The sequence below is a fragment of the Triturus cristatus genome, chromosome 9 (assembly GCF_964204655.1).
Source record: "Triturus cristatus chromosome 9, aTriCri1.1, whole genome shotgun sequence".
In the NCBI taxonomy this organism is placed as follows: Eukaryota; Metazoa; Chordata; class Amphibia; order Caudata; family Salamandridae; genus Triturus; species Triturus cristatus.
The window spans coordinates 420,839,901-420,865,158 of record NC_140592.1 but is presented as its reverse complement, the minus strand read 5'-3'; the positions used below and the strand labels follow the sequence as shown (position 1 = coordinate 420,865,158).

Sequence of the window (25,258 nt, the reverse complement as noted above, 5' to 3'; positions counted from 1 at the left end):
TGTACTGATATGTTAACCATCACATCCCCAATATTAGGTTCAACCGCATCATGAGATGATTGGATGTAGGGGATTAACACCCTGGCGCAGGGCTCTTCCTGTGGCAGCTGTGGTGAATTTACCCCTGTATAAGGAATAAGCATGCAATGTTCATCTAAGTGAGGGGGGTCCCCACCCACCAGCAACCATGCTGCAAATGTCTTTTTCTCCCGCTGTTATAAAGCCCTAGCAGGCCAAGTTCATGCAGGGTGCCAGATTGTCCCAGGTTTGGGCTCAGCATAAGGCTGTGGCCTGGATTGGGCCCAATTCTGCCCAGCTGCTCTTCCGGGACCCCTCAACGACAGCCCTGGAGTGAAGCAATGAGCAGCAAGTCGGTTGCTTGAGGATGGCATAGGTGGTATGGGAACACTTTTAGTGTGTGTCCGCCATCTCGCCGGGATAGCCGCATTCACATTTTTTAAGTGCAAAACCATGGATATTTCCATTACCTTAATCATGAGTTCTTTCTAGTGTAATGCTTGATATTGTTTTTAGTAGAGGGATGTATTTATTATGTCTTTATAGTATTGTCACTATCATATGGAGTCCTATAATATTTCTATATGTGTGTACCTCTCTTTTATGATTTATAAAGATCGAATAAAGATTATTGAACTGAAATAGTGGGTCCAGCAAATATAAATGTGCAAAAGTTATGATGTTAAAATGATGTGTGCCCTTTGGAAGTAATTAGGTTTTCGGAAAGGGCAGTGCGTCATTGTAAGGAATGAGTACTAGTGCCCAAAGCTCTGCTCAGAAGTCGGCAGCCAGTGCTATTAAATGCCAGTGAACTGAATATAAAGGGGGGGCCGCTCGGCCCTCTGGCCCACTTGGCGGTGCGGTGCCCCCCCCCTCCCCTGGCCTCTCGTGGTGGGGGTGCATCGCGGGTCGATGACGCGCGCGGCGCGCCCCCACCACCGATAGATGCCTCCCCCGTGACCCGGAAGCAGCAGTACAGATTCCGGGGCAGGGGGGGCGGGTCGGGCGGGGGGCGGGCCGGCTGGGCTGGCGACATTCTGGTGGCACTGCGCCTTAAAAGGCCCGGGGAGCGAGCTGGGCGCCCTCTTGCCCCTGGCTCGCTCCCCGCATACCTCCTGTGCCCCACGCTCGAGCCTGTAATTTTCTAATTTTGTTCTTTGTTCCCGCTGCAGGAGATCCGTCCGATCTGCGGTGGCATGGGCTTCCAGGTTCGGCGGTGGTTCGGGGCGTGAGCGGCCCGGCGACTTGTGAGCAGGCGGAGCAGAGTGAGCGAGGAGACCGGCGTGGCTGTCGATCGACCGGTAGGGTTGTGGAGGCACGAGCCGTAGCTCAGAGGCACTGTTGTCAGCCTTTGGTGTTGCGGGTCCCTAGGAGGCAAGAGCGCGATCCCCAGTGGTGGAGGCAGGGTCATCTCTGACGGGCTCAATCGGTTGTAGATCGGGTGCGGGTGGGCCGGCCTCTCCCTGGTGAGTGTATTCTGTCGGCATGGGGGTTTTGTGCATTGGTTTTTTCCCTGGGCGAAGCAGGACCCAACAGGGCAGCCACTGGAGGGGAGACCAATGAGAAGGTGCTTCTTTTGACTGTGGAAAGCCGTTTTTTTAAGCTGATTTTCGAGACTGGGCTGGTTGTGAGACTGGGTGGGGGTTTTCTGGTTGCTGTGCAGGGCAGCCCCTGCAGGGGAGACCAATGAGAAGGTGCTTGTTTTGACTGTTAAAAGCCGGTTTTGAAGCTGATTTTCGAGATTGGGCTGGTTGTGAGACTGGGTGGGGGTTTCTGGTGGCTGACAGTTTTTCCAGGCACGGGGATTGATTCCACAAAGTCTTTTGCAAGCTACTAATATTTGTTTTCTCGTAGGAAGCTTGACTGTGGTGTTTTTCCAGTGGCAGACAACAGATCACAGGCGCGGAGCACAGCAATGGGCTGAGGACACACGGGTCATCGGTGGTAAGGGGAGTGAGGCGGGCCTGCACTTCATTGCCTCTGGGGGGCCGCTGGGCTTGAGACCTTCCTACGAGGAGTTGGCGCTCGCCCACACGCTAAGACTAGCTTGGTGTGTTTTGCGGTCACAGTTGCATGGTGCTTACGGCCATCTTCACATTCTCCATCTGAAAGAAGGTACAATTGCCTAGGTTGGCTAGGATTAGTTTGCATTGAGTATTGTGGAGAATGCCGGGGGCACGAGTTAATAAGAGTGCCCGCATGGAGCAAATGATGCAGACTATGATGCGCAGGATGACCGCAATCGATATGCGCTTGGGTAAGGGGGATGAGTTAGGTAGGAGTGTGGCAGAAATTAATCAGAGGTTGGATGGGCCTCCTGGACCACAAGGCAGGCCACGATGGATAATCAACACACCACAGCCTAGAGGTGATTTTGTCACCCCTCCTAAGAGGGGCAAGTCCAAGAAAACTGCAAGCATAACGCCCAAGAATACAGCTGAGGGGGAGGGAATGCCAGGAGTAGTGCCTATGGATACTCCCTTGATGCCCCCAATGGCACCGGCTGGGCCAGCTCCTCCAACGCCAGCATTGCCGGTTGCCCCACTCGGGGTCATTGCCCCCGTCACCCCCGTGAACATTGCCCCTGTCGGGGTCCCAACCTCCCTGAATAACTTGGTCCGGGTGGAATTGGCATCCCGGATAGCCGCCGTTTTACCCTGGTTACAGTTAGGGGGGTATTGCCATCTTCTCAAGATCATTCAGCGGAAGCCTTGAAACTGGTTGAGATGATTAAGTTGGCCAGGGCGGGTGAAGGGGCACCATTGGCACCAATTACTCCCCAAACAGGTTCCGCCAGCGAGCAGACGGCAAAGAAGGATGGTGCTACGTCACAAGGCATTGACAGTGGTCAGGAGGTGGCTTTGCCATTACTTAAGGATGGTGCTATGCCCTCAAGGAAGGAGAATTTGGCGCAGCATGTGTCTCAGGCTGTGAAAGAGATGATCTGGGCGGGCAAATATATCAACATGTTCTCCTTGCTGATTGATAATAGGGAACTGGAATATGCCAAGTCACAAAAGGAATGGATGTTGCCCAGTGAATGGAGAACAGAGTTGGTTAAATTCAGAGTTGAGGAGACATTTATTAACTGGATGAGGGCCGTGTCCGTGTTCAGTGCCATTACAGCTGAAAGGTCACCCAATTTACAAGCAGAAATGGCCTGCTACCAGAGCAGGATTGCCATGTGGAGCGAGACACAAGTGGGGAACGGGTGGAAGGAATATGACATTTCATTCAGGAAAGCTAAAGAATTCAATCCCTCTTTAACATGGGATATGGTGGATTCCCTGTCATGGTACAACCAGATAACTGGGGGGGCAGCAGCGATGGGGGCCACTGGAGCACAGAAAATATACCCGGCCAAGCCCCAACAGCCCTTTCGGCATGCGCAAGGAAGTGAGGTACCAGGAAAGGGTAAGGGTTGGGGGGATTAAAAGGGTGTATGTTGGGATTTCAACAAACGGTCCTGCACTAGGGCAGCGGGCACATGTAAGTTCAAACACGCCTGTTCCTTGTGTGGGCACCCCTCACACCCCGAGACCTCCTGCAGATTTAAGGGTGGCAACCAGGGCTCCAGGGGGAGAAGGAAACCTGAATAGACAAGAGGGGGGTTTAGTATCACACACTCCCATTGCTGTCATGGCAATGATCCCCTGGCTGAACAGATACCCGGATCACGCAGCGGCTAAATTACTTCAGGAGGGATTTTCTTGGGGTTTCAGGATACCGGCAGGAGGGTACACAGGTAAGACTGAGTGCAGGAACCAACTGTCTGTAAAGCATAACCCAGGGGTAGTGGCTGCAAAATTGAAAAAGAATTACGCCTGGGTAGGATAGCAGGACCATTTGATGAGGTGCCAGTGCCCAACTTTGTTTGTTCCCCACTTGGTGTTGTCCCCAAAAAAGTGAAAGGCGAATATAGACTCATTCATAATCTCTCAGCCCCAAGGGGGGCATCCTTGAATGATGCTATAGATGAGAATGTCTGCAGTGTAAAATATGCCTCTTTTGACCAAGCGGTGGAGTTGCTTAGGGGCCTGGGTTCAGGGGCGTTGATGGCCAAGTCTGACATAGAGTCTGCATTTCGTCTTCTCCCTGTACATCAGGGGGATCACCACCTTTTGGGGTTCAAGTTTGATGGGAAGTATTACATGGACAAATGCATGCCCATGGGTTGTTCAATCTCTTGTGCCTATTTCGAAATGTTCAGTTCCTTTTTGGAATGGGTAATGAGGCAGGCAACCGGGCATCAGCAGGTCATGCACTACCTGGATGACTTTCTCTTCCTTTGCGCGGCTGGGTCTCAGAAGTGTGCGCGGGCATTGCAGGAATATTGCGTGCTCATGCGGACTCTTGGGGTCCCGCTGGCACCGGGAAAGACCGTGGGGCCAGCTACTTGCTTAGAATTTCTGGGCATTGAGATAGACTCTGTGGAGGGTTGTTTCAGGCTCCCAAAGGAGAAGGTGTCAAAATTCAAGGCGGCACTACGCGCGTGCCTGGCCAAAAAGAAGGTCTCTTTACAACAGCTTCAGGAAACAGTGGGCCAGTTGAATTTCGCGTTGAGGGTGATACCAATGGCTCGCCCCTTTTCTCGCTCAATTGCGCAGGCTATGAAGGGTCTGCGAGAAAAACACCACCGCACTAGACTGTCGCTTGAGGTACGCCAGGACATGCAGATATGGGTGGCATTCCTGGAGGACTTCAACGGCAGGGTTGTGTGGTCCGGCCCCCCCACTACTTCAGCAGAGTTAGGTTTATGGACTGACGCTGCTGGGAGTGTTGGGTTTGGTGCCATCCTTGGAAACAAGTGGGTCACCCACAGGTGGCCGGACGAATGGGTGTACATTGAGTTGACAACCAATATTGGTTTTCTGGAGCTGTTCCCCATATGGGTTGCATTAATGGTCTGGCCAGAACATCTGCGTAATAAATCAGTGATATTCTGGTCAGACAACATGACGGTGGTGGAGTGTATCAATCAGCAAGCGGCATGCTGTAGGTTCATACTCCGCTTCTTGAAGGAGATTGTGTTGAGATGCTTGAAATTGAATGTTATATTCAGGGCAAAACATGTACCAGGTGTCCTTAATAATGCAGCTGATAAACTCTCTCGCCAAAAAATGCAGGTATTCAGGGAACATCTTCCATCAGCAGAGCCTACACCGACACACTTCCCGTCAGCACTCTGGCAGATTGGTGCCCCAAATTACAGGACTTCGTGGCTACTAGCTTAGCCCCCAAGACAAGGAGAGCGTATGAAGGGGCGTTTGGTTCATATTGCACTTTCTTGGGGCGAGACTGGGAATCCAAATGGGCTCTAGAGAATAGTTTTACAGATGGGTAAATTGCATCAGGAGGGTCACTCAGTGGCAACAGCTAACAGGCATAGGGCAGCTGTCTCCTTCTACGCACAGGCAAAGGGAGTGAAAGACCCAACTAACAGCTTTGTGGTGCTGAAGGGTTTGAGGGGTTGGCGCCGCTTACAGGGCAGCACGGCTGACACTAGGAAACCAATAGGCTTGGGGAGGCTGACGGCATTATTGCCTGCATTGCATGACGTCTGTAGTTCAGACTGGGAGATACACTTGTTTAAAGCAGCTTTCACATTAGCCTTTTATGGAGCTTTGAGACTGAGGGAGGTGGTTGCAGCCTCCAAGGCAGATAGGCAGGGGGGTGTGAGACCGGCCTCACGGCGTTGCCCTCTCCATCGTCCCGCCAACCGGCAATCACCCTCAAGACACGACATCCCCGACTCCGGCCGCCCCAGCCACCCCCGATCCACGGGCCGGCCAGAGACCTGACAGACTCAACACCCTACCACGCATGGCCAACCGAGGGAGCGGGAACCCTCGAGCCAGACCCAGAGGCGCCAGCCCAGTCACACCTCGGGTCGCCTTCCCCGGGAGGACTCAATCGGCCACCCGGCCCCTGGGGAGCAGGCGCCTCCCCTACCGAGCGTCTGGGGTCCCTCCCAGACCCACCTGAAAAGACCAAAGAAGTGAGCGGCAGGAAATCCCGCCGAACCCCCTCCGTCACCCCAGTCCCCCCTCTGCGAGCACTCCGGACTTCAAAGAACCAGCGGAGTATAACAAGGGGTGCCGGAGGAACAAGGACAGAGAAGACCTGGAACCATCTGAGCCGGCTGACGCTGTCGCGGCTCCTGAACGCTGAAGTCACCTGGGCCTGCTGAGTGACTCGCGGCCTCTTGCTATTGAACCATCTGAGCCCTGCGGACGAGGTCGCGGCTCCCGAACACTGATCCACCTAGGCCTGCTGAGTGACTCGCGGCCCCCCAGCTATTGAACCATCTGAGCCCTGCGGACGGAATCGCGGCTCCTGAACTCCGACCACCTGTGCCTGCTGAGAGACTCGCGGCGCTCCCCTTGAGGACGACTCGATAAGAGATCGCCCAGAGACACGACACCCTCCAGTTCGAGGATTGTGAGCTTCCGCAGGGTATTTCGCAGAGACACTATCTTGAAAGACTGTCCCGCTACCCCCATTCCCCACGACTGATTTGTGGTACGTTGTGCCACTGCTGTACTATTTGCCTTTGGGTCATAAAGATCCCTGAAATCATCGATAAAAGAACTTATCGTCCTACAAAGAATACGTGTGGTGTCCCTCTGTTTACAGTGCAGATCAGGGTGTGCGCGCCTGGTTCGGCTTACTTGGGAGAGGTGGGTCAAAGGGGTGGGCAAGACGTGTATCGAACCCCCTTCCGGCAGACGCCTTTCCAACATTTGGTGGCAGACGACGGGATCCGAGCCGACACCAAAGGAGAGCGTGCAGTAAACGACTGACGCACTACCAAACAGAAATGGAAGGAGAAACCTCCCTGGGTGCCACAGGTACCGAAATAAGCTCACCGTTCCGAGAAGATCAATTGGACTATTACACGCATAGAGAACTAAAACAGTTTTGCAAAGACCTTGGCATCGCTACCACCGGACTGAGCACAAAGGAAGACTACCAGAAGGTGCTGAAAGCCTGGGTCGAGACGGGGGCGCCCCCGACCCAAACGGAAAGAGACTCTACCCATGAACAAACAAGCACCCCGGCGAGAAACAACGGGCCAGAGGGGAACCTGTCCTCCGAGGAACTAGCGGACCGAGAGAGAAGCCGCAACCACGAACTGGAACTGGCAAAACTAAAAATCGAGGGAGAGATAAAACTGGCAGAGAAGAAGTTAGCCGTCGAGCAGTTACGGCTACAAGGGGAACTCGAAGAGAAGAGACTCCAAAGGGAGCACAACGAAAAGAAACTCCAGCTAAAACATGAACGTGGCCTGAAGGAAATTGAGTGGCGGGCTAGACACGAAAAGTCACAGCCGCCCGGGAATCCCCAGCCCGCTCCCGCCGGGGAAACCAAAGTTCACATCCCCAAGGATGTGGTCAAGGAGTATTATAAGAACGATGATATCCAGCAGTGGTTTAAAGCCTACGAAGTCGCCATGACCTCTCACCGAGTCCCGCAGAAGGATTGGGGGGCTGGCCTATGGGGCCGGTTCTTAAGCGAAGGAAGGGACACTCTGCTCGATCTGCCCTCCGCGGTCATGAACTCCTACAGCCACATGAAGGAAGCCCTCGTGGGCCGGTACGGACTCACCCCCGAAATGTACCGACAACGGTTCCGAGATTGCAAAAAGATACCGGGCACCACGTGGGTCGAATACGTGAACTTTTACAGCCGAGCTCTGGACGGTTGGATCAAGGGCAGCAAGGTCTCCACCTTCGAAGAACTGTTCGATCTGATCGCCTGGGAACATTTAGCGGCCAATTGCTTTATAGAACTGCGCCAGCATCTACTAGACAGTAAACTCACCGACCCTAGGAAGCTGGCTGCTGAGGCTGATCGTTGGGTGAACACCCGGGCCACCCGGGGCCCCGTGGGGGACTACGGCCGCAACAGTCAGGGTCCCCCCCGCCAGAGGGGCGGAGGGAACCACGGCCGACCAAGAGACTTTGCCGGGGGGTCCTCCACCAGCCCCCCCAGCAGCCCACCAGCGGCGGGTTTGGCCCAGTCTCCAGCCAGCACCGGAGCCCCAGGACGGCCAGGTCCACGAGCTAGGATCACCTGCTTCCGCTGCCAGCAGCCCGGACACTATGCCAATGACCCCCAGTGTCCCCAGTATCAGCGACCCACAACGACCAACCCCACGACCCGGCAGATGGCCTCCGTGGCTCTGGGGGAAGAAATGGAAGACTCCGAGGAATGGGAACCGGCGGCCATGGCCCTGGTCTCCCTTGGGGATCGAGAGATGGTCCCCGGGACACCCTTGCCCGCCAACACAGAGAAATACCGACAGCAGGTGACTATCAACGGCCACCGAGTCGAGGGCCTTCGCGACACCGGGGCGAGTGTCACCGCGGTCCACCGCAGCCTAATTTCCGAAGACCTGATCCTAGCCGGGGCCCTCTGTCCGGTCGTATCCTCCGACAATTCTGAGAGCCTCTGCCAGATGGCCCTGGTGCCCTTCGAGTGTGGAGGGGTCTCCGGAGAACTGAAGGTAGCGGTCCGGAACTCGCAGCCCGTAGACTGCCTCCTGGGCAACGACCTGGAAAATTCCCCGTGGGGGCAGGTAGAACGAAGGGCCCACCTAGAGATGATGGGCCTACCGGAATGGGTCTGCGCCACCACGCGCTCCATGACTGCACGAGTGGCCCCCTCCAAGGGCGGTGAAGCCCTCTTACCGAACGCTTTCCCCGAGAACAGGGACCCCCTACCAGAAGCAGACAACCCTCCTTCCGAGGAAGAAGGAGACACTAACCGAGGGGAAGGACCGGAACCTTCCGCCCCAGAGGCCCCGATGGAACCCGAAGAACTGCCCGAGTTGGCCCAGTGGCACTGCGAAGGGGGGCCCTCCCGCGAAGAGTTCTGCCAGGAACAGACCACTTGCCCCTCCCTCGAGGGACTTAGACAACAAGCCGAAGCCCAGGTCGCCGGTGATCAGACCGGAACCCATTGGGTTTATTGGGACAATGGCCTCCTCTACAGCGAGCAAAAGTCAGCCGAGCTAGGCGCAGCACGAGTACTGGTGGTACCCCTGCGGTTCCGGAGCCTCCTCCTGGGCCTGGCCCACGATGTACCCTTGGCAGGACACTTAGGCCAAGACAAGACATACCAGCGATTGGTGACCCACTTCTATTGGCCCAAGATGCGAGCGAATGTAGAAACACACTGCAAGTCCTGCCTCACGTGCCAGGGCAGTGGGAAGAGTGGCGGAAAACGCAAAGCTCCCTTACAACCGTTCCCCGTTGTGAGTACCCCGTTCGAGCGGGTCGGCATCGACATCGTGGGACCCCTGGATCCGAAGACCGCCCAGGGCCACAGATTCATCCTCGTCCTGGTGGACCATGCCACCCGCTACCCCGAGGCCATCCCCCTCCGCACCGTGACGGCTCCCGTGGTGGGCCGGGCTCTCATGGGGATCTTCTCCCGGGTCGGATTTCCCCGCGAGGTTGTGAGTGATCACGGCACGAACTTTATATCCCGCTACATGAAGTCCCTGTGGCAGCAGTGCGGAGTTACGTATAAATTCACGACCCCCTACCACCCCCAGGGCAACGGCCTGGTGGAGCGCTTCAACCGAACTCTGAAGGGAATGATCCTGGGCCTCGAAGAGCCCCTGCGCCGGAAGTGGGACGTCCTCCTCCCTTGCCTCCTGTTCGCGTACCGGGAGGTTCCCCAAAAGTCTCTGGGGTTCAGCCCCTTCGAACTGCTGTACGGACATCCCGTTCGAGGGCCCCTAAGCCTGGTCAAAGAGGGCTGGGAGACAAGCCCCCGGGGGACACCCCCAGATGTGTTCCGCTACATCCTGGCGCTCCGCAACCAGACGAGGAAGTTTAGGGAGCTTGCAGAGGCTAACCTCGAGGCCAGCCCAGAAGAAATGAAGCGCTGGTATGACCAGAACGCAACCTTGGTCGAGTTCCAGCCGGGCCAGCAGGTTTGGGTCATGGCTCCTGTGAGACCCTGCGCCCTACAAGACAAATGGACTGGTCCATTCAAGGTGGTCGAACGGAAGAGCCAGGTCACGTATCTGGTCGACGTACAATCCCCACGGAACCCCCTCCGGGTCCTCCACGTAAACCGTCTCAAGCCCCACTTCGTAAGGACAGAACTGAGTTTGCTACTGGCCACCGATGAGGGGGCAGAAGAGGACACTGAACCCCTGCCCGATCTCCTGTGCACAAAAGAACTGGACGGTTCCGTGGAGGGTGTGAAACTGTCGGACACCCTCACTCCCCAGCAGGCCGACGACTGCCGCCAGCTGCTCGGACAATTCGCAGACCTTTTCTCCCTCATTCCAAGGGTGACCGACTGGTGTGTCCACGACGTGGACACCGGCGACTGCCCACCTGTGAGACACCGAGCCTACCGGGTGCCTGACCGGGTCCACACCTGCATCAAGACCGAGGTACAGAAAATGCTCAACCTAGGGGTCATCGAGCCCTCCGACAGCCCCTGGGCCAGCCCGGTGGTTCTGGTCCCGAAGGCTGCCTCCCCAGGGGTCGCCCCCGAACTAAGATTCTGTGTAGACTATCGGGGGCTCAATGCGGTCACCCGCGCAGACGCTCACCCTATTCCCCGAGCCGACGAGCTCATCGACCGCCTGGGGGCCGCCCAGTTCCTCAGCACTTTCGACCTGACCTGCGGGTACTGGCAGATCGCTCTCACGGAAGGGGCGAAAGAGCGCTCTGCCTTCTCCACGCCATATGGCCACTACCGCTTCAGGGTCATGCCGTTCGGGATAAAAACGCCCCAGCCACGTTCCAGCGGTTGGTGAACAAGGTCCTGGCCGGACTCGAGGAGTTCAGCGCAGCGTACCTTGACGACATCGCCGTATTCAGCTCTCAATGGCACGAGCATCTCCAGCACCTCCGACAAGTACTAATGGCCCTGCGCCAAGCGGGCCTGACAGTGAAAGCCAGCAAATGCCAGCTCGGACAAGGCTCCATGGTCTACCTGGGGCATCAGGTGGGCAGCGGCCAGGTCGCCCCTCTCCAGCCGAAGATCGATGCCATCAAGTCCTGGGAGCCCCCCACCACGCAGACAGAGTTTCGGGCCTTCCTGGGCCTTACGGGGTACTACCGGAGGTTCCTTAAAAATTATGGTAGTATCGCAGGGCCCCTCACAGAGTTGACCTCCAAAAAGCTTCTGCAGAAGGTGCAGTGGACCCCCCAGTGCCAGCAGGCGTTCGACGCCTTGAAAACCGCCATGTGCACCGCTCCCGTACTCAAGGCCCCCGACTACTCCCGAGAGTTCGTGGTCCAGACCGACGCATCCGAACATGGCATCGGGGCCGTGCTCTCGCAGTTTGACGACAAGGGCATTGATCAGCCCATAGCCTTCATCAGCCGAAGGCTGCTGCCGAGAGAGCAGCGTTGGAGCACTATAGAGCGAGAGGCCTTTGCCGTAGTCTGGGCCCTCAAGAAACTGCGGCCCTACTTGTTCGGAACCCATTTTCGAGTACAGACGGACCACCGGCCCTTGCAGTGGCTAATGCGGATGAGGGGGGAGAACCCCAAGCTACTACGATGGTCCATCTCTCTCCAAGGGATGGATTTCACTGTCGAACATCGCCCCGGGACGGATCATGCCAACGCCGACGGCCTGTCCCGGTTCTTCCGCTTCGGCGAGGAGAACCCCCCAGTGGATGGGTAGTTCTCCACGCCTTTCAGCTGGGGGGGACGCGTGTGAGACCGGCCTCACGGCGTTGCCCTCTCCATCGTCCCGCCAACCGGCAACCACCCTCAAGACACGACATCCCCGACTCCGGCCGCCCCAGCCACCCCCGATCCACGGGCCGGCCAGAGACCTGACAGACTCAACACCCTACCACGCATGCCCAACCGAGGGAGCGGGAACCCTCGAGCCAGACCCAGAGGCGCCAGCCCAGTCACACCTCGGGTCGCCTTCCCCGGGAGGACTCAATCGGCCACCTGGCCCCTGGGGAGCAGGCGCCTCCCCTACTGAGCGTCTGGGGTCCCTCCCAGACCCACCTGAAAAGACCAAAGAAGTGAGCGGCAGGAAATCCCGCCGAACCCCCTCCGTCACCCCAGTCCCCCCTCTGCGAGCACTCCGGACTTCACAGAACCAGCGGAGTATAACAAGGGGTGCCGGAGGAACAAGGACAGAGAAGACCTGGAACCATCTGAGCCGGCTGACGCTGTCGCGGCTCCTGAACGCTGAAGTCACCTGGGCCTGCTGAGTGACTCGCGGCCTCTTGCTATTGAACCATCTGAGCCCTGCGGACGAGGTCGCGGCTCCCGAACACTGATCCACCTAGGCCTGCTGAGTGACTCGCGGCCCCCCAGCTATTGAACCATCTGAGCCCTGCGGACGGAATCGCGGCTCCTGAACTCCGACCACCTGTGCCTGCTGAGAGACTCGCGGCGCTCCCCTTGAGGACGACTCGATAAGAGATCGCCCAGAGACACGACACCCTCCAGCTCGAGGATTGTGAGCTTCCGCAGGGTATTTCGCAGAGACACTATCTTGAAAGACTGTCCCGCTACCCCCATTCCCCACGACTGATTTGTGGTACGTTGTGCCACTGCTGTACTATTTGCCTTTGGGTCATAAAGATCCCTGAAATCATCGATAAAAGAACTTATCGTCCTACAAAGAATACGTGTGGTGTCCCTCTGTTTACAGTGCAGATCAGGGTGTGCGCGCCTGGTTCGGCTTACTTGGGAGAGGTGGGTCAAAGGGGTGGGCAAGACGTGTATCGAACCCCCTTCCGGCAGACGCCTTTCCAACAGGGGGTATCCAATTCCTGAACACAACAATACAGGAAGACACATTGTGGATGACAATCTTGAGATCAAAAACTGATCAGGAGGCACGGGGGGAGACTGTGGTACTGCACAGGGCGAGGGCCAATCCTTGCTGCCCGGTACACCATGTGGAGACTTTCATCAGGCTGCGAGGTGGATTGTTGGGTGGGTCGCTCTTTTTACACGCTGACGGCACCCCTTTAACCAAATACCAGTTCAGAAGAGTCATGGAGTTGACTATTACCAGGGTGGGCCTTGACCCGAAGGATTTTGGCACACACTCATTTAGGATAGGCGCAGCCACTGAGGCAATCACAAGGGGTCTGCATGTGAACAGTGTTAAAAGAATTGGGAGATGGTCACCCAATTCCAATTGCTACAAACGGTATGTTCGGGTACACATGTTGTAAAGTACCTAGAGTTTTTCTGACGGTGGGTTGTTTTTCTGGTTTTGCAGTTTCTTCGCTCTGTGACGCAGGCGGAGAGTTCGTTTCGGGTCATCATCAAGATTCATCGGCGACTCATTGCGGCGTGAACAGTCAGGAACACAGGACGCGGTCAGGCAGGGTTTGGATTGTTGGTCATTCATATGTTAATCGTGCTAAACATGTCTTTTTTACAGGCAAGGGGAGAAGGGAGCTAGAGCACAAAGGTTTGTCCATCTCCTTCTTTGGGAGGGGGGGTCTCTGCCTCAGTCAGTTTTGGGGATTCTTTGCAGAGTTGGTCGCCCAACATGCAGCACCACCGGCGGTGGTGATTCTTCATCTGGGGGGGAATGACCTTGCTAGACTCGGTAGGAGGGTCCTCCTGGAAGAGATCATCTCAGCAGCGGGTTGGATAAGGAGGGTGTGCCCTGACTGCACTGTAGTCTGGTCCCAGCTGATACCGCGGCTGCAGTGGCGCGGGGGTGATTCCGTCAGGGCATTGAATCACTCGGTAAAGAGGATCAATACCAAGTGAGAAAAACTTTTCCGAACCACGCACTTACAGACCATCCCACAAGGGACTATTTGGGGGGATGAATTGTATTTACAGGATGGGGTCCATTTGACTGAGGCAGGGAATACAATATGGTGTGATAATATCCTAGCTTGGTTGAAGGGCTTTGTGAGGTAGGGATGACCTTCAGGCGGGAGTTGTGGGGGGGCAGATCGTCAGGAAACAATGCTGGCCTGTGGCGGTAAGGTCATGATCGGTGAGCAGCAATTTAAGGTTCTAGGGGGGGCGTCACCATCCACGGAGGGGGCGGCCCAGGGGGAGGGGCCACTGGACCCTCATAGAACTTCAGGGGCAGGAATATCCCGCACATACATCATGACATCAGCAAATGACACAGAGTGTAAGGGCCCTCCTTGTTGGTTAAATGGAGTTCACGATGCCGACGGGGTAGGCGGTCCCCTGTCGCGCATGCGCACCTGTGGGCAAGGGCGTGGCTAGTAGGACTTGACACCGGTTAGCGACCTTGCCAGCAGACCAGAAATGTTAGAATGCAAAATTCAGGCAGGATGTTAGATTCGGATAGGAAACACGCTGTATTAGACTTTTGTTAGGCTAGCCTTTGATATTTGTCTTCAATACTGTAGATCTAATGTCATGAATTTTGCGTTTCTTAACATAATTGATGTAATGTTGATATTCATCCTTTATTGTTTTGTATAATAAATACGGCCGGGGGGGTCCCTGACCCCCCGCCTTCCAAAGACAACTTGCCTATGTCAATCCTTCAAGGTGGTGTGGGAAGCTGGGAGGGGTGGGTAGCCAGTCACGGACCATGTGTAAAGGGGGGGCCGCTCGGCCCTCCCGCCCACATGGCAGTGCAGCGCCCTCCCTCCCCCGGCCTCTCGGTGGTGGGGGTGCGTCGCGGGTCGATGACGCGCGCGGCGCGCCCCCACCACCGATAGGCTGATGCCTTCCCCGTGACCCGGAAGCAGCTGTACAGCTTCCGGGGCAGGGGGGCGGGTCGGGCGGGAGGCGGGCCGGCTGGGCCGGCGACCCCCTGGTGGCACTGCGCCTTAAAAGGCCCGGGGAGCGAGCTGGGCGCCCTCTTGCCCCTGGCTCGCTCCTCGCATACCTCGTGTGCCCCACGCTCGGGGCCTGTAATTTTCCCCACCCACCAGCCCCAAAAAACATGCTACTAGACAATCTAGTCGGAGATACTATGTAAGTTTGACTTAGGCCTTTTTCCCGTTACAGGTGTAGGAGGTTGACGTGATTGTATGGTTGTACATAGGCCCCCTTTTTCTCCTTGGTCATAGCTGAACTTAGGCCTTTTTCCCGTTTTGAGCTGTGATTGGTTGTGATCGAATATGGATGTTGTGTGTACTTAGGCCTTTTTCCCGTTAGAGCTGTGATTATGTGCTCATTAAAAGTGTAACATTGTGTGTACTTAGGCCTTTTTTCCCATTAGTACAGCATGCTTTGTATTACTATTGTCTGGTTTTAGTTTAGTGTAGTTGTCTTTTAGCGAGTTCTTTTCCCCTTCTTTCCCTAGGTTCATCGTCGTATTTATTAGGGTTGGTCAGGCGGTAAGGTCATGATCGGTGAGCAGCAATTTAAGGTTCTAGGGGGAGCGTCACCATCCACGGCCCAGGGGGAGGGGCCACTGGTCCCTCCTAGAACTTCAGGGGCAGGAATATCCGCTAGCTTCTAAAGATGTGGGGGAGGGAGTCACGCTTTCCTTAGGCTGGTAGCCACCCCGCACATACATCATGACGTCAGCAAATGACGCAGAGTGTAAGGGCCCTCCTTGTTGGTTAAATGGAGTTCACGATGCCGACGGGGTAGGCGGTCCCCTGTCGCGCATGCGCACCTGTGGGTAAGGGCGTGGCTAGTAGGACTTGACACCGGTTAGCGACCTTGCCGTCGGGCCAGAAATGTTAGAATGCAAAATACAGGCAGGATGTTAGATTCGGATAGGAAACACGCTGTATTAGACTTTTGTTAAGGTTAGCCTTTGATATTTGTCTTCAATACTGTAGATCTAATGTCATGAATTTTGCGTTTCTTAACATAATTGATGTAATGTTGATATTCCTCCTTTATTGTTTTGTATAATAAATACGGCCGGGGGGTCCCTGACCCCCCGCCTTCCATAGACAACTTGCCTATGTCAATCCTTCAAGGTGGTGTGGGAAGCTGGGAGGGGAGGGTAGCCAGTCACGGACCATGTACCAAGGCTGCATAGATTTGAACCAAACTCATGCCTCTCTATTCGCTGCCCCTTTACCTCACTCATGCAGGTTCCTGTTTTCTACAGGGGTGAGCGGAACCTGCACTAAATTCCACAAAGTTAGATAAATAGTAAGCAGAAACTTCTGTGGAATTCTTCAAACAGGCAGAAAAACACATGTTGAGATGCTCGCACTGCGATTTAACAACGATAGCGCATTGGCAAATGGCAACACGGGGTAAGCAATGGCATGAGGCCATTCAAGTTGATTTTTCTGTTGCTCAAGTTGAAAGAAGTAGCCCTCTGACTGCTCCAGCAACTACTCCCATTACAAAATCGTGCTAGATGGCTCCTAAGTGACTGCAAATCTTGCTAGAGGACATCAAATTTCACTTGCGCTTGCTTGCTAGAGCCTTCTGTTTTTTTCCCGTTATCATCACATTGCTCTAACTCGAAAACATTATTCTGCCATGCGGCGATTGGTGTACTTTGGCCGAGCTCTGTGTTAAGGAGTAATGCGGCGTTGCCAAATTCTTCCAGTTCTGTGAAAGTAATTAAAAATTCCGTCTGGGCCTAGTTTTTTTAATTATCTCACAGTTTTTCCATTTTTCTCTTTCTTTTTTCCCCTTTGTGTTTTTCCCTCTCTTGGTAAATGTCTGATGCGGAAAAGTAAGTTCCGTACCTCTTGAAAAATGAGTGCCGGTGGGTCCCACTGAAAACCACCAGCTCAAATTAAGCACTGAGAAAGTGGAAAAGAAACAGTCATCTTCTCTGCACATACAAAGTCTCGACATCGGGTGAGTTGAATGCTTTAGTTGAAAGCTTAATACCCATTTTCTCTGCCTCGCGAGGTAGAGAAAAAGCACACCTGGACAGATAAGACATCAGACTAGAGGCCATGCCTAGCAGTTGGTCTTCACAGAATTAAAACATTTACGCATTTTTTGATGTATATTAAGTTGTTTTTTATGATGAAAGAAAGTATATTCTGGAACAGTTTGCATAAAGGAGCAGGGACATCATTATGAATGGAAAGGACATATAATAGAGATGTACGGACACACTAAAAGAAGCAATTAATGACACCATGGGGCATATTATCAAGCACGGCGTTAAAATTATCACCGGTTTAGCGGCAGAACATGGGCTTCTATTGGAATTCTCTAGGGCATATTATCAAGCCCATTATCGCCGCTTTAGCGCCAGTTTTCTGCCGCTAAAGTGGCGATAATTTTAACGCCGTTTCTTGATAATATGCCCCCATGTTTGTCAAATATATGGATGCACATAGAGCAGCTGGTCTGATACAGCAATGAAAACAACACAATAAATAAAAGGGTGGGGAGGGAGGGTAAATATCTAGAGAAGAAAGGTTAGTAATTATTTATTGGAGAACCCCTAGTGATTTGGTGGATATAATTGTACACGTGATGTGAGTCAACAGTGAATTGGGTAAAACAGTGAAATGGAAGAGAAAAGATCTGGGTGGTAGAGGTTCTGTTGTACACAGTGTGTTTTGGGAAGCTCCTAGAGTTTGTATGTGGTGAAGTTCCATATAGAATGAAGATTGTCTGACTATTCAATGTGGCAGGGGGTTGCACAGGGACAAAGAAATCATATATTGTTCACTTGGAAGACTCCATAAGTCTAGTGTTCCACAAGTGTGCTATCGGGTATGTGATCACAGTAGTTTGTCTGGATGTTCAATGGGGACAAGATATACTGTATTCAAATATTGTTCACTTCAGATAATTAATTAAATCCAACGTTCATCTGTAAAGAGACTATCACATATTAAAACCACACACAGAACAAGTAGAGGGAAATACATGCAAGCCTCATGACAAAACTCTAAACAGCTCTTAGCCACACCGTTATGTAAACAACAAAAATGCAGAAAACCTTTGGATTTTCCAATCTCGTTCACTAAGAAGTTGGCCTCTTCTTGAATGATCCCCTCAATGCTCCTCATGCCCATGCCAAAATTCTTCAAGGCCGAAATAGTAAAACGCTGAAGCTGTTTCCACTCCTCACCGTTGGTGAACGCAAGTCCTGCAGCAAATAAGAACATTTGTTGATTTGCTTCCACAACTTTTGTCTCACAACCACATTTTAGGCTCATGAGTACCACCAGCGACGGATAATTGCTTTCTGGAGGCTGAGTTGGCAATTTTATACCCGCATATACACTCGGAGGCATATTTACTGGAGGCTTGCGTCATGTTTGCATCACACAAAGTGGGTTCATAAATCCGGAGTAAGGCAATGCAGCGCAAATTGCTGCATTGCCTTCCTCTGCACAAGGGAGGTGTTCCATGGGCTTTGTGGTGGGTGTTCCCATACAGCTATCATGGGAGCATATCAACAACAACCGGCGATAACTATCGCTGAGCGCACTTAGCGCTCGGATAATTATCGCCGGCTGGCGCCGATTTTTATCGCTGAGATAGCGTGCTATTAGCAACGCTTATCTCATCGGCGATAAAAATCCTAGCGCTAACTGGCTAACGTGAGATTATCGCTGGAAACCCAGCGATAATCTCACGTTAGCTAGTTGATAGGGACTCACAAACTTAGCCATGATATCCACCTTCCATAGGATATCATGGCTAAGTCAGTCCTGAAGCAGGTGTTAGGAAAGTAGCGATAACAGGTGTTATTGCTACTTTTCCTGACGCTATGCTTCATAGCGTGGGGCTTGATGATAGGAGAAATGTCGCTTAGCGAAATTTCTCCTATCATGTCAGGTCAGGAACGCCCACTTTGCACCTCATTAGAGATGCAAAGCTGGGCGTTAGAAATCCCCACGTTAAAGCAAGGTTCCACGCATTAGCGTGACCTTGCTAATATAGCGATAAAATTATCGCCGCTTTTCGGCCGCAAACGGCCGCTAAAGCGGCGATAATTTTTTATCGCCTCGTTGTAAATATGTCCCATGGTTTTTTATGCATTCCCGGATTTACCAAGCCTGGAAAACCTTGGGGATGCATCCAAGAGATACGCCTCCCCAGGTGAAGCGTAACAAGGAGATATTTCTTTAATTCTTCTTGTTTTTTCGTCTTCTTATGTGTGCTGCATTCTGCAGCACATATAGAAATAGAAAAACGCCTCTAGGGATCATTTTTGTGGAGGAATGTGCCCCTTCCTGCACAAAAATAATCCTGCCTACAACTCAGAAACCCTTGCACCATGGTGCAAGGGAAAGTGCATTGGGGCTAGTCTGCCGAAACGGAGCCAGCGCAGAAGGAAAGGACAGGAATGCTCTCTATCTCCTGAATATGGCCCATTCCTGCCCTTTTCCAGTGACGCAGGGCAGCGCAGCAAGGTGACTTGCTGTGCTGCCCTGCACCACTAGTCCCATAAATATGCCTCTGTGACAAATGCAATTTGGCATTAATCTTGAGTGGTAAATTACCAAGAATGGCATATGCATAAAAAAAAAAGGTCTCAATCATTTGTCACTTCAATGGAGATGAAAAAAATTAATAAATGACTGTATTTAAAGCATGCAATTCGGCTCTAGGAGTTATTTTATGGCTGTTGTTCCAAACTACCGAAAGACAGATTAAGAATCAACATATTCATATAGGTTTTATATTGATTCCTGTTTACCCTTTCTTTCAAGGACTCACCAGAGCCATGCAATATCTTTTCGAATGCCGGAAATGCTCCTCTTGCCGTAAAGTCATCTGCCTGGTCAATAAAAGCTTCTTTAATAACATCGTAGCTGCACAGCACCACCACAGGTCGTGGACCTAAGTATACCATGAACACAGGGCCATAGATATCACGCAGCTGCAAAAGAGAGTATATGCCCTTAAGAAATGCCACTATATGTCCTTACATAGAAAATGCCATTAAATTCAGATAATACAACAGAATCAGCATTTAAACTAAAATCTTAGGGGCATATGTACAAGGAAGTGAAAAAGGGAGGCGTTAGCCGTCATGGATTAATGCCTCACTCCGCCACTTCAGAAATGCAAGGCTGCACCATATTTACAAGGATATGGTGAAGCCTTGCGCTTTCCCCTGTGCTGGCGCTACACTGCTACCACCATAGTGCAAGGGTGTCTCTGTGCAGGGGAGGATTGTTTATGTGTAGGAATGTGACCCTTCCTGTACATAAACATTCCTAAAATGCCATTTTGTTATTTTTATTTGTGCTGCTTCATGCAGCAAACATGAAAGTCACAAAATTGAGTTGTTTTTTTACAGATTGTTTATGTACAGGAACGGCCCCCTTCCTGTACATAAACAATCCATGGCAGTTTGCTTTTTCCATGTGTGCTGCACAAGGCAGCATACATTGAAAAAGCAAAACTGAGGATAAATAATGCATTTCTCCTCATTTCGCCAACTAAGATCATGTTTTCCCTGGTCTTAATTTTGGTGCTGCCTCCTATGTAGGCTGCACTTGTACGTAGGGGGCAGCGTCAAAATCAATGGGTGTTGCAGTGGAACGCCCACTGCAACACCCACTGCCCACCCCTTTCACGCTAACTATAGCCCGAAAGGGGGCCTTATTTACAAGGCAGTGCTAAGCCATGTTAAGTGGCTTAATGCTGTCCTGTAAATAAGACTTAGCCCCTGCTACCACCACAACGTCGAAAAAAGTGACGTTGTGGTGGCCATAGGGGCATGTACATATGCCCCTTAGCCCAATAGAGTCTCTCGAAGAACAACAATTAAAATGCATTTTAAAGCAAACCTTATCCCTCATAATCTCCAGTCTTCCAAGGCTGTTTTAGGCAAATAGCTCTTTAAGACAAACAAGACCTGTTTAGGATTTAGGGCCAGATATAAAACCGATTTTTGAGGTCACAAACGGGAAATTGGCCCATTTATGACCTCAAAATAGGTCTTCCCTATTTACAAACCCTATTTTGCGAGTTGGTAACCTATTACTGACTCGTAAAATAGGGTTGGTGAACTGCTGTTCGGAAGGAGCATGCCAAGGGCGTCCCTTCCTAATAGCGAGTCACAGTTTAATGTAAGATTTTTTCGCAGCCCCAATTGTGACTGCAAAACACTTGCAGTTTACCACCATTACAAATGGGTGGTAAGCCACCCACAAACGGGAAGGGGTCCCCAGGGGAACCCTTCCCCTTTATGACTGGCATTGAAAATATTTTTTAGGAGCAGGCAGTGGTTCCAAGGACCACTGTCTACTCTTACAAAAAGTAACATTTCATTTTTCTATTTTAAATGCATCCCGTTTTCCTTTGAGAAAAATGGGCTTGTTCTAAGTAAACAGCTAACACAGGAAGATGAAGAGAAGGCGTTCATTCAAACCAGAATCCTCAGGCACCAGCTGGCAACTGAGGCACACCAACATTCTAAGGTGAGCTTCACTCTAACATTTTATGGTAGGGATGTACCAAGGGAGAGGGGAAAGGAGGGGTGAGGCAGGCAAGTAAAACGGTGGGTTACAATGGAGGCAGGGGAGATACCAACTATACAATTTATAATGAAACATGTGGAATGACAGGTACAGATTACAACACACCTCCATTTGATTAGGGAAGAGAAGCAATTGCAAATATAGTAGATTGTAATTAATGAAAACTATCAAAAGACTTTAATGGAAAAATAGTATCACATTTCATAGTCCTCTTGCCACCGTGGTGGACGACGTGTTCTGACATCCATAGGCTGTTGCATGTTAGAGAACGACTCACCCTGACCTTCTTTCTTAGAAGATATAGGAATACACACTTTGGGGCAGAAAGCTATATTGTCCATGTTCCAGCTGCTACCATCTTCCAATACTACTAAATTACTGTTTACACGTTGGATTCTTACAGGTTTGGAAAATGGCGATACTTTGGAACGAACAACCTGGCGTCTTTTGATAACTACCCATTGGCCCTCAAACCATTCGTTACTGGTAGTTCCCCGCTTCTGGTCGTATTTACCTTTGTAATCATCTTGATGCCGACCAACTTTCTTCATAACTGATTCCCTATTTACCCAGTCTGGATTCTACCATTTAGCCAATTGGGAGTGAGTTTTGAACCACGATTCCTCCAGTTCAGAGACAAAAACGGGGAAACCCCAGAAATGGCATTGGGTTAGGAGTGATATGACCATAGCATCCGTCTCATGGCTTCTTCTATGGGTTCATACGATGTACGAGCCATTTGAATGCTGTTCTTTATCATTCTATTGGCTCTTTCCACCAGTCCATTTGCCTTTGGACAATATAGTGGAGTTTTTATATGTGAGATGGCTAATTTGGATAAGAACTGCGTCATTTCATCTGATGTAAATTGAACGCTGTTGTCTGTGACAAAGGTACTGGGTATCCCTTCTTTCGAGAATACATCTTTCAGAAATTCAATCAGGGATGATGTAGTGATAGAAGAAACCATTTTGGTAGAGATCCAATGTGAATGATAATCAATGAGTAAACACATGAATCTTTGAGAAACATTTAGTAGGTTTAACCCCTTGCGTGCTGGTTTATTTCTCCCACTGTGCGGGAGAAATAAACGGCGTTCGGGAACACGACGTCTCCCGGCCGTCGTGCGCACACACCCACCGTAATGCACGACAGCCAGGAGACGTCGTGCGCATGCAAGGGGTTAAAGGACCTATAATGTCCAGGCCCAGTTTGTCCCAGGTTTGGAAGGGACAGACACTGGAATAAGGGGAGCTTTGCGAGTGACTTTGGATTTGTCACATGATGCACAGGCTAGGCAGTCTTTTACTATTCTCTCCACCATGTAGTCCATGTTGAGGAACCAATAGTTTTGTCTGATTTTACTTTTGGTCATACTCCTTCCTGGATGTCCTCATTTGCCACTTCTATGATGCGTTCCAGCATGTTTGTGGGTGGGACAATTCTGTTGCCTCTGTAGATTTGATCCCCTATTATGGATAATTAATCTCTCACCACCCAGAAAGACTTGAGATTTTCAGAAGATCTTTAATAGTTCTGGGCCATCCTTTGCAGATCATGTTTTTTTAGATCCATTAGAACAGTGTCTTCTTGTGACCCTTTCTCCCATTCTTCCTTGTTAATGGCTGGAATTTCAAATGCAAGTATGGTTTCATCAGGAGGGTTAAATTGTGAATCCTCATTGGAAATGTGAAGTCTAGCCAAACAGTCAGCAATTAGGTTCTTGTCGCCTGAAACGTAACACATGGTATAATTAAAACCTTGTAAGTCTATCACCCATTTAGAAATGCGGTGAGTGGCCCTTTCTTTGCTTTTTGTGGAGAACATGGGAAGTAGAGGTTTGTGGTCTGTACGAAGAGTAAAGCGAACTCCCCACAAGAAAAATTTGAAGTGGTTTATCTCCCAATAGCAAACAAGGGCCTCTTTCTCGATCGTGGAATAGTTACATTCAGGCTCTTTCAATGACCTGGATGCAAAAGCTATCACTCTCTTTTTACCATTAAACATTTAAGTGAGTGAAGCTCCAAGACCTTTCATGCTTGCGTCCGTTGTCAAGGTTGTCCTGGCGTTGGGATCGAACATTCATAAAACGGGAGCTTTTACTATGGCTTGTTTGATATAAGTGAAGTCACTTTGGCATTGGGAATTCCAATTAAGAGGGGACCCTTTTTTTTAACAATTCTCTTAGAGAGTGAGCATGGCCCGCAACATTGTCCACAAACTTAGACATATACTCTACAAGGCCCAAGAAAGATTTAAGCTCATTCTTGTTAGTAGGAGCTGGGGCAAGCTTGACCGAATCCACTAAACTGGTTTTAGGTCTGATTACTTCACCGGAGATGGTGTGGCCCAGGTACACTACAGACTTCATGCCTATTTTATATTTGTCTGTTTGAGTGGTGAATACTGCCTTGCTTAGTTTACAAAGAACCTCTCTCAGGATCTTGTTGGGTTCGGTTTTTGACTCCCCGTATATCAGGATGTCATCCTGGAAACACAACACTTTGTCCAAACCCTTCAAAATATGTTGCATTATATGTTGGAACACTGCCGCGGCTGATGCCAAGCTGAATGGCAGTCTGCAAAATTGGCAAGCTCCAAAGGGTGTTATGCGGGATGTGAGGACTTTAGAATCAAGGTGGAGAGCTACCTGATGGTACGCTGAGGAAAGGTCTAGGACGCTGAAGTATTTGGTACCTTGTATTACACTAAGCATCTCGTTGATGTTGGGAAGAGAGTGTCCATCCACCCAAATGTTGGAGTTAAGATCCCTAAAATCCACACATAGGTGGATACCTTTCCCTCCTTCCTTAGATGCGACCACTATGGGAGCTAACCGCTCCGAGCTCTCAATTCTCTCAATCACACCATAGGTTTCTAATCTATCTAATTCTGCTCTGAGTGGATCTCTTATAAGTAAGGGGACATATCTAGATTGGTAGACAGCTGGTTTAAGTTGTTTTTTCAACTTGATTTTATGTAAGAAATCCTTCAGCAGACCCAAGTTGTATGGAAATACTTCTGGAAATTCTTCACAAACTTCTTTCACGATTCCAGATCTCTCAACCAAATACACTGGTTCTGAAGCATTGGGATCTAATTTTAATCCTAAGTCTTTTTGGTGTTTCCACCCTAATAAATTAAACACATTTCTTGTAATGTAGACTTTCCCCACTGTTGCCCTGTCTTTGAAGTTGATCCGCATAACGAGCATGCCCACCAGGGGTATAGGATTATGGTTGTAACCACCTGGATTGACATCAGGGGGCAACATCTCATGATCCTTGCTTCCTGAGTTAGCCTTGAATGTAGCTTCATTGATAAGGGTATAGGGGGAACATGAGTCTGCAAATACCATATACAGTACATCATAAAGGAGAATTTTACATTTAGGGTAGTTACTGTCAGATAATTCCTTAGTGTCTGCTCTATGGAATATGATGTCTTCATTAGAAACTATGTCACTGTGAACCATGTGAGTGACATTTCTTCTTATATCATTACAAACTTTAGAGAAATTACCACGTTTGTTGCATTTCCTGCACGTAACTGTAAGAATTAAGTAGAAATAAGTTTATTCCATAAAGTGAATCCCATCCACATCAGAGCTGTTGCAAGGATCAAAACCAGGCTTCAACTGCTGGCCCAGCTGTTCACATCATACCATTATTAAGCACCTGGCAACAGGTGTGGAACCTTAAGATGCCACAGTAACATTCCTAGCAGGACATCTTACATTGTTGGCTAAATGATTGGGATTACCACAACGGAAGCATTTACATTTTGAAACTTCAGTTCTTTGTTTTACATGTTCAGTGGAACATACTTTGTTCTTAACATCCTTTGTTGACACCTTAAGTAAATTATTATCACTGATTTGTTTGACCT

General features: G+C 50.9%; 1 protein-coding gene across 1 annotated transcript in view; it reads right to left on the bottom strand.

Annotated features, from left to right (window-relative positions):
* Positions 1 to 25,258, bottom strand: part of LOC146798081 (cytochrome P450 2A13-like) — a 989,478-nt gene that overhangs the window by 816,733 nt on the left and 147,487 nt on the right. The window contains exons 2-3 of the mRNA XM_085625294.1: positions 19,599 to 19,761; positions 17,869 to 18,018 (exon numbers count right to left, since the gene is read on the bottom strand). Of these exons, the coding sequence (XP_085481420.1) occupies positions 17,869 to 18,018; positions 19,599 to 19,761 (313 nt within the window). The remainder of the gene's footprint in view (positions 1 to 17,868; positions 18,019 to 19,598; positions 19,762 to 25,258) is intronic.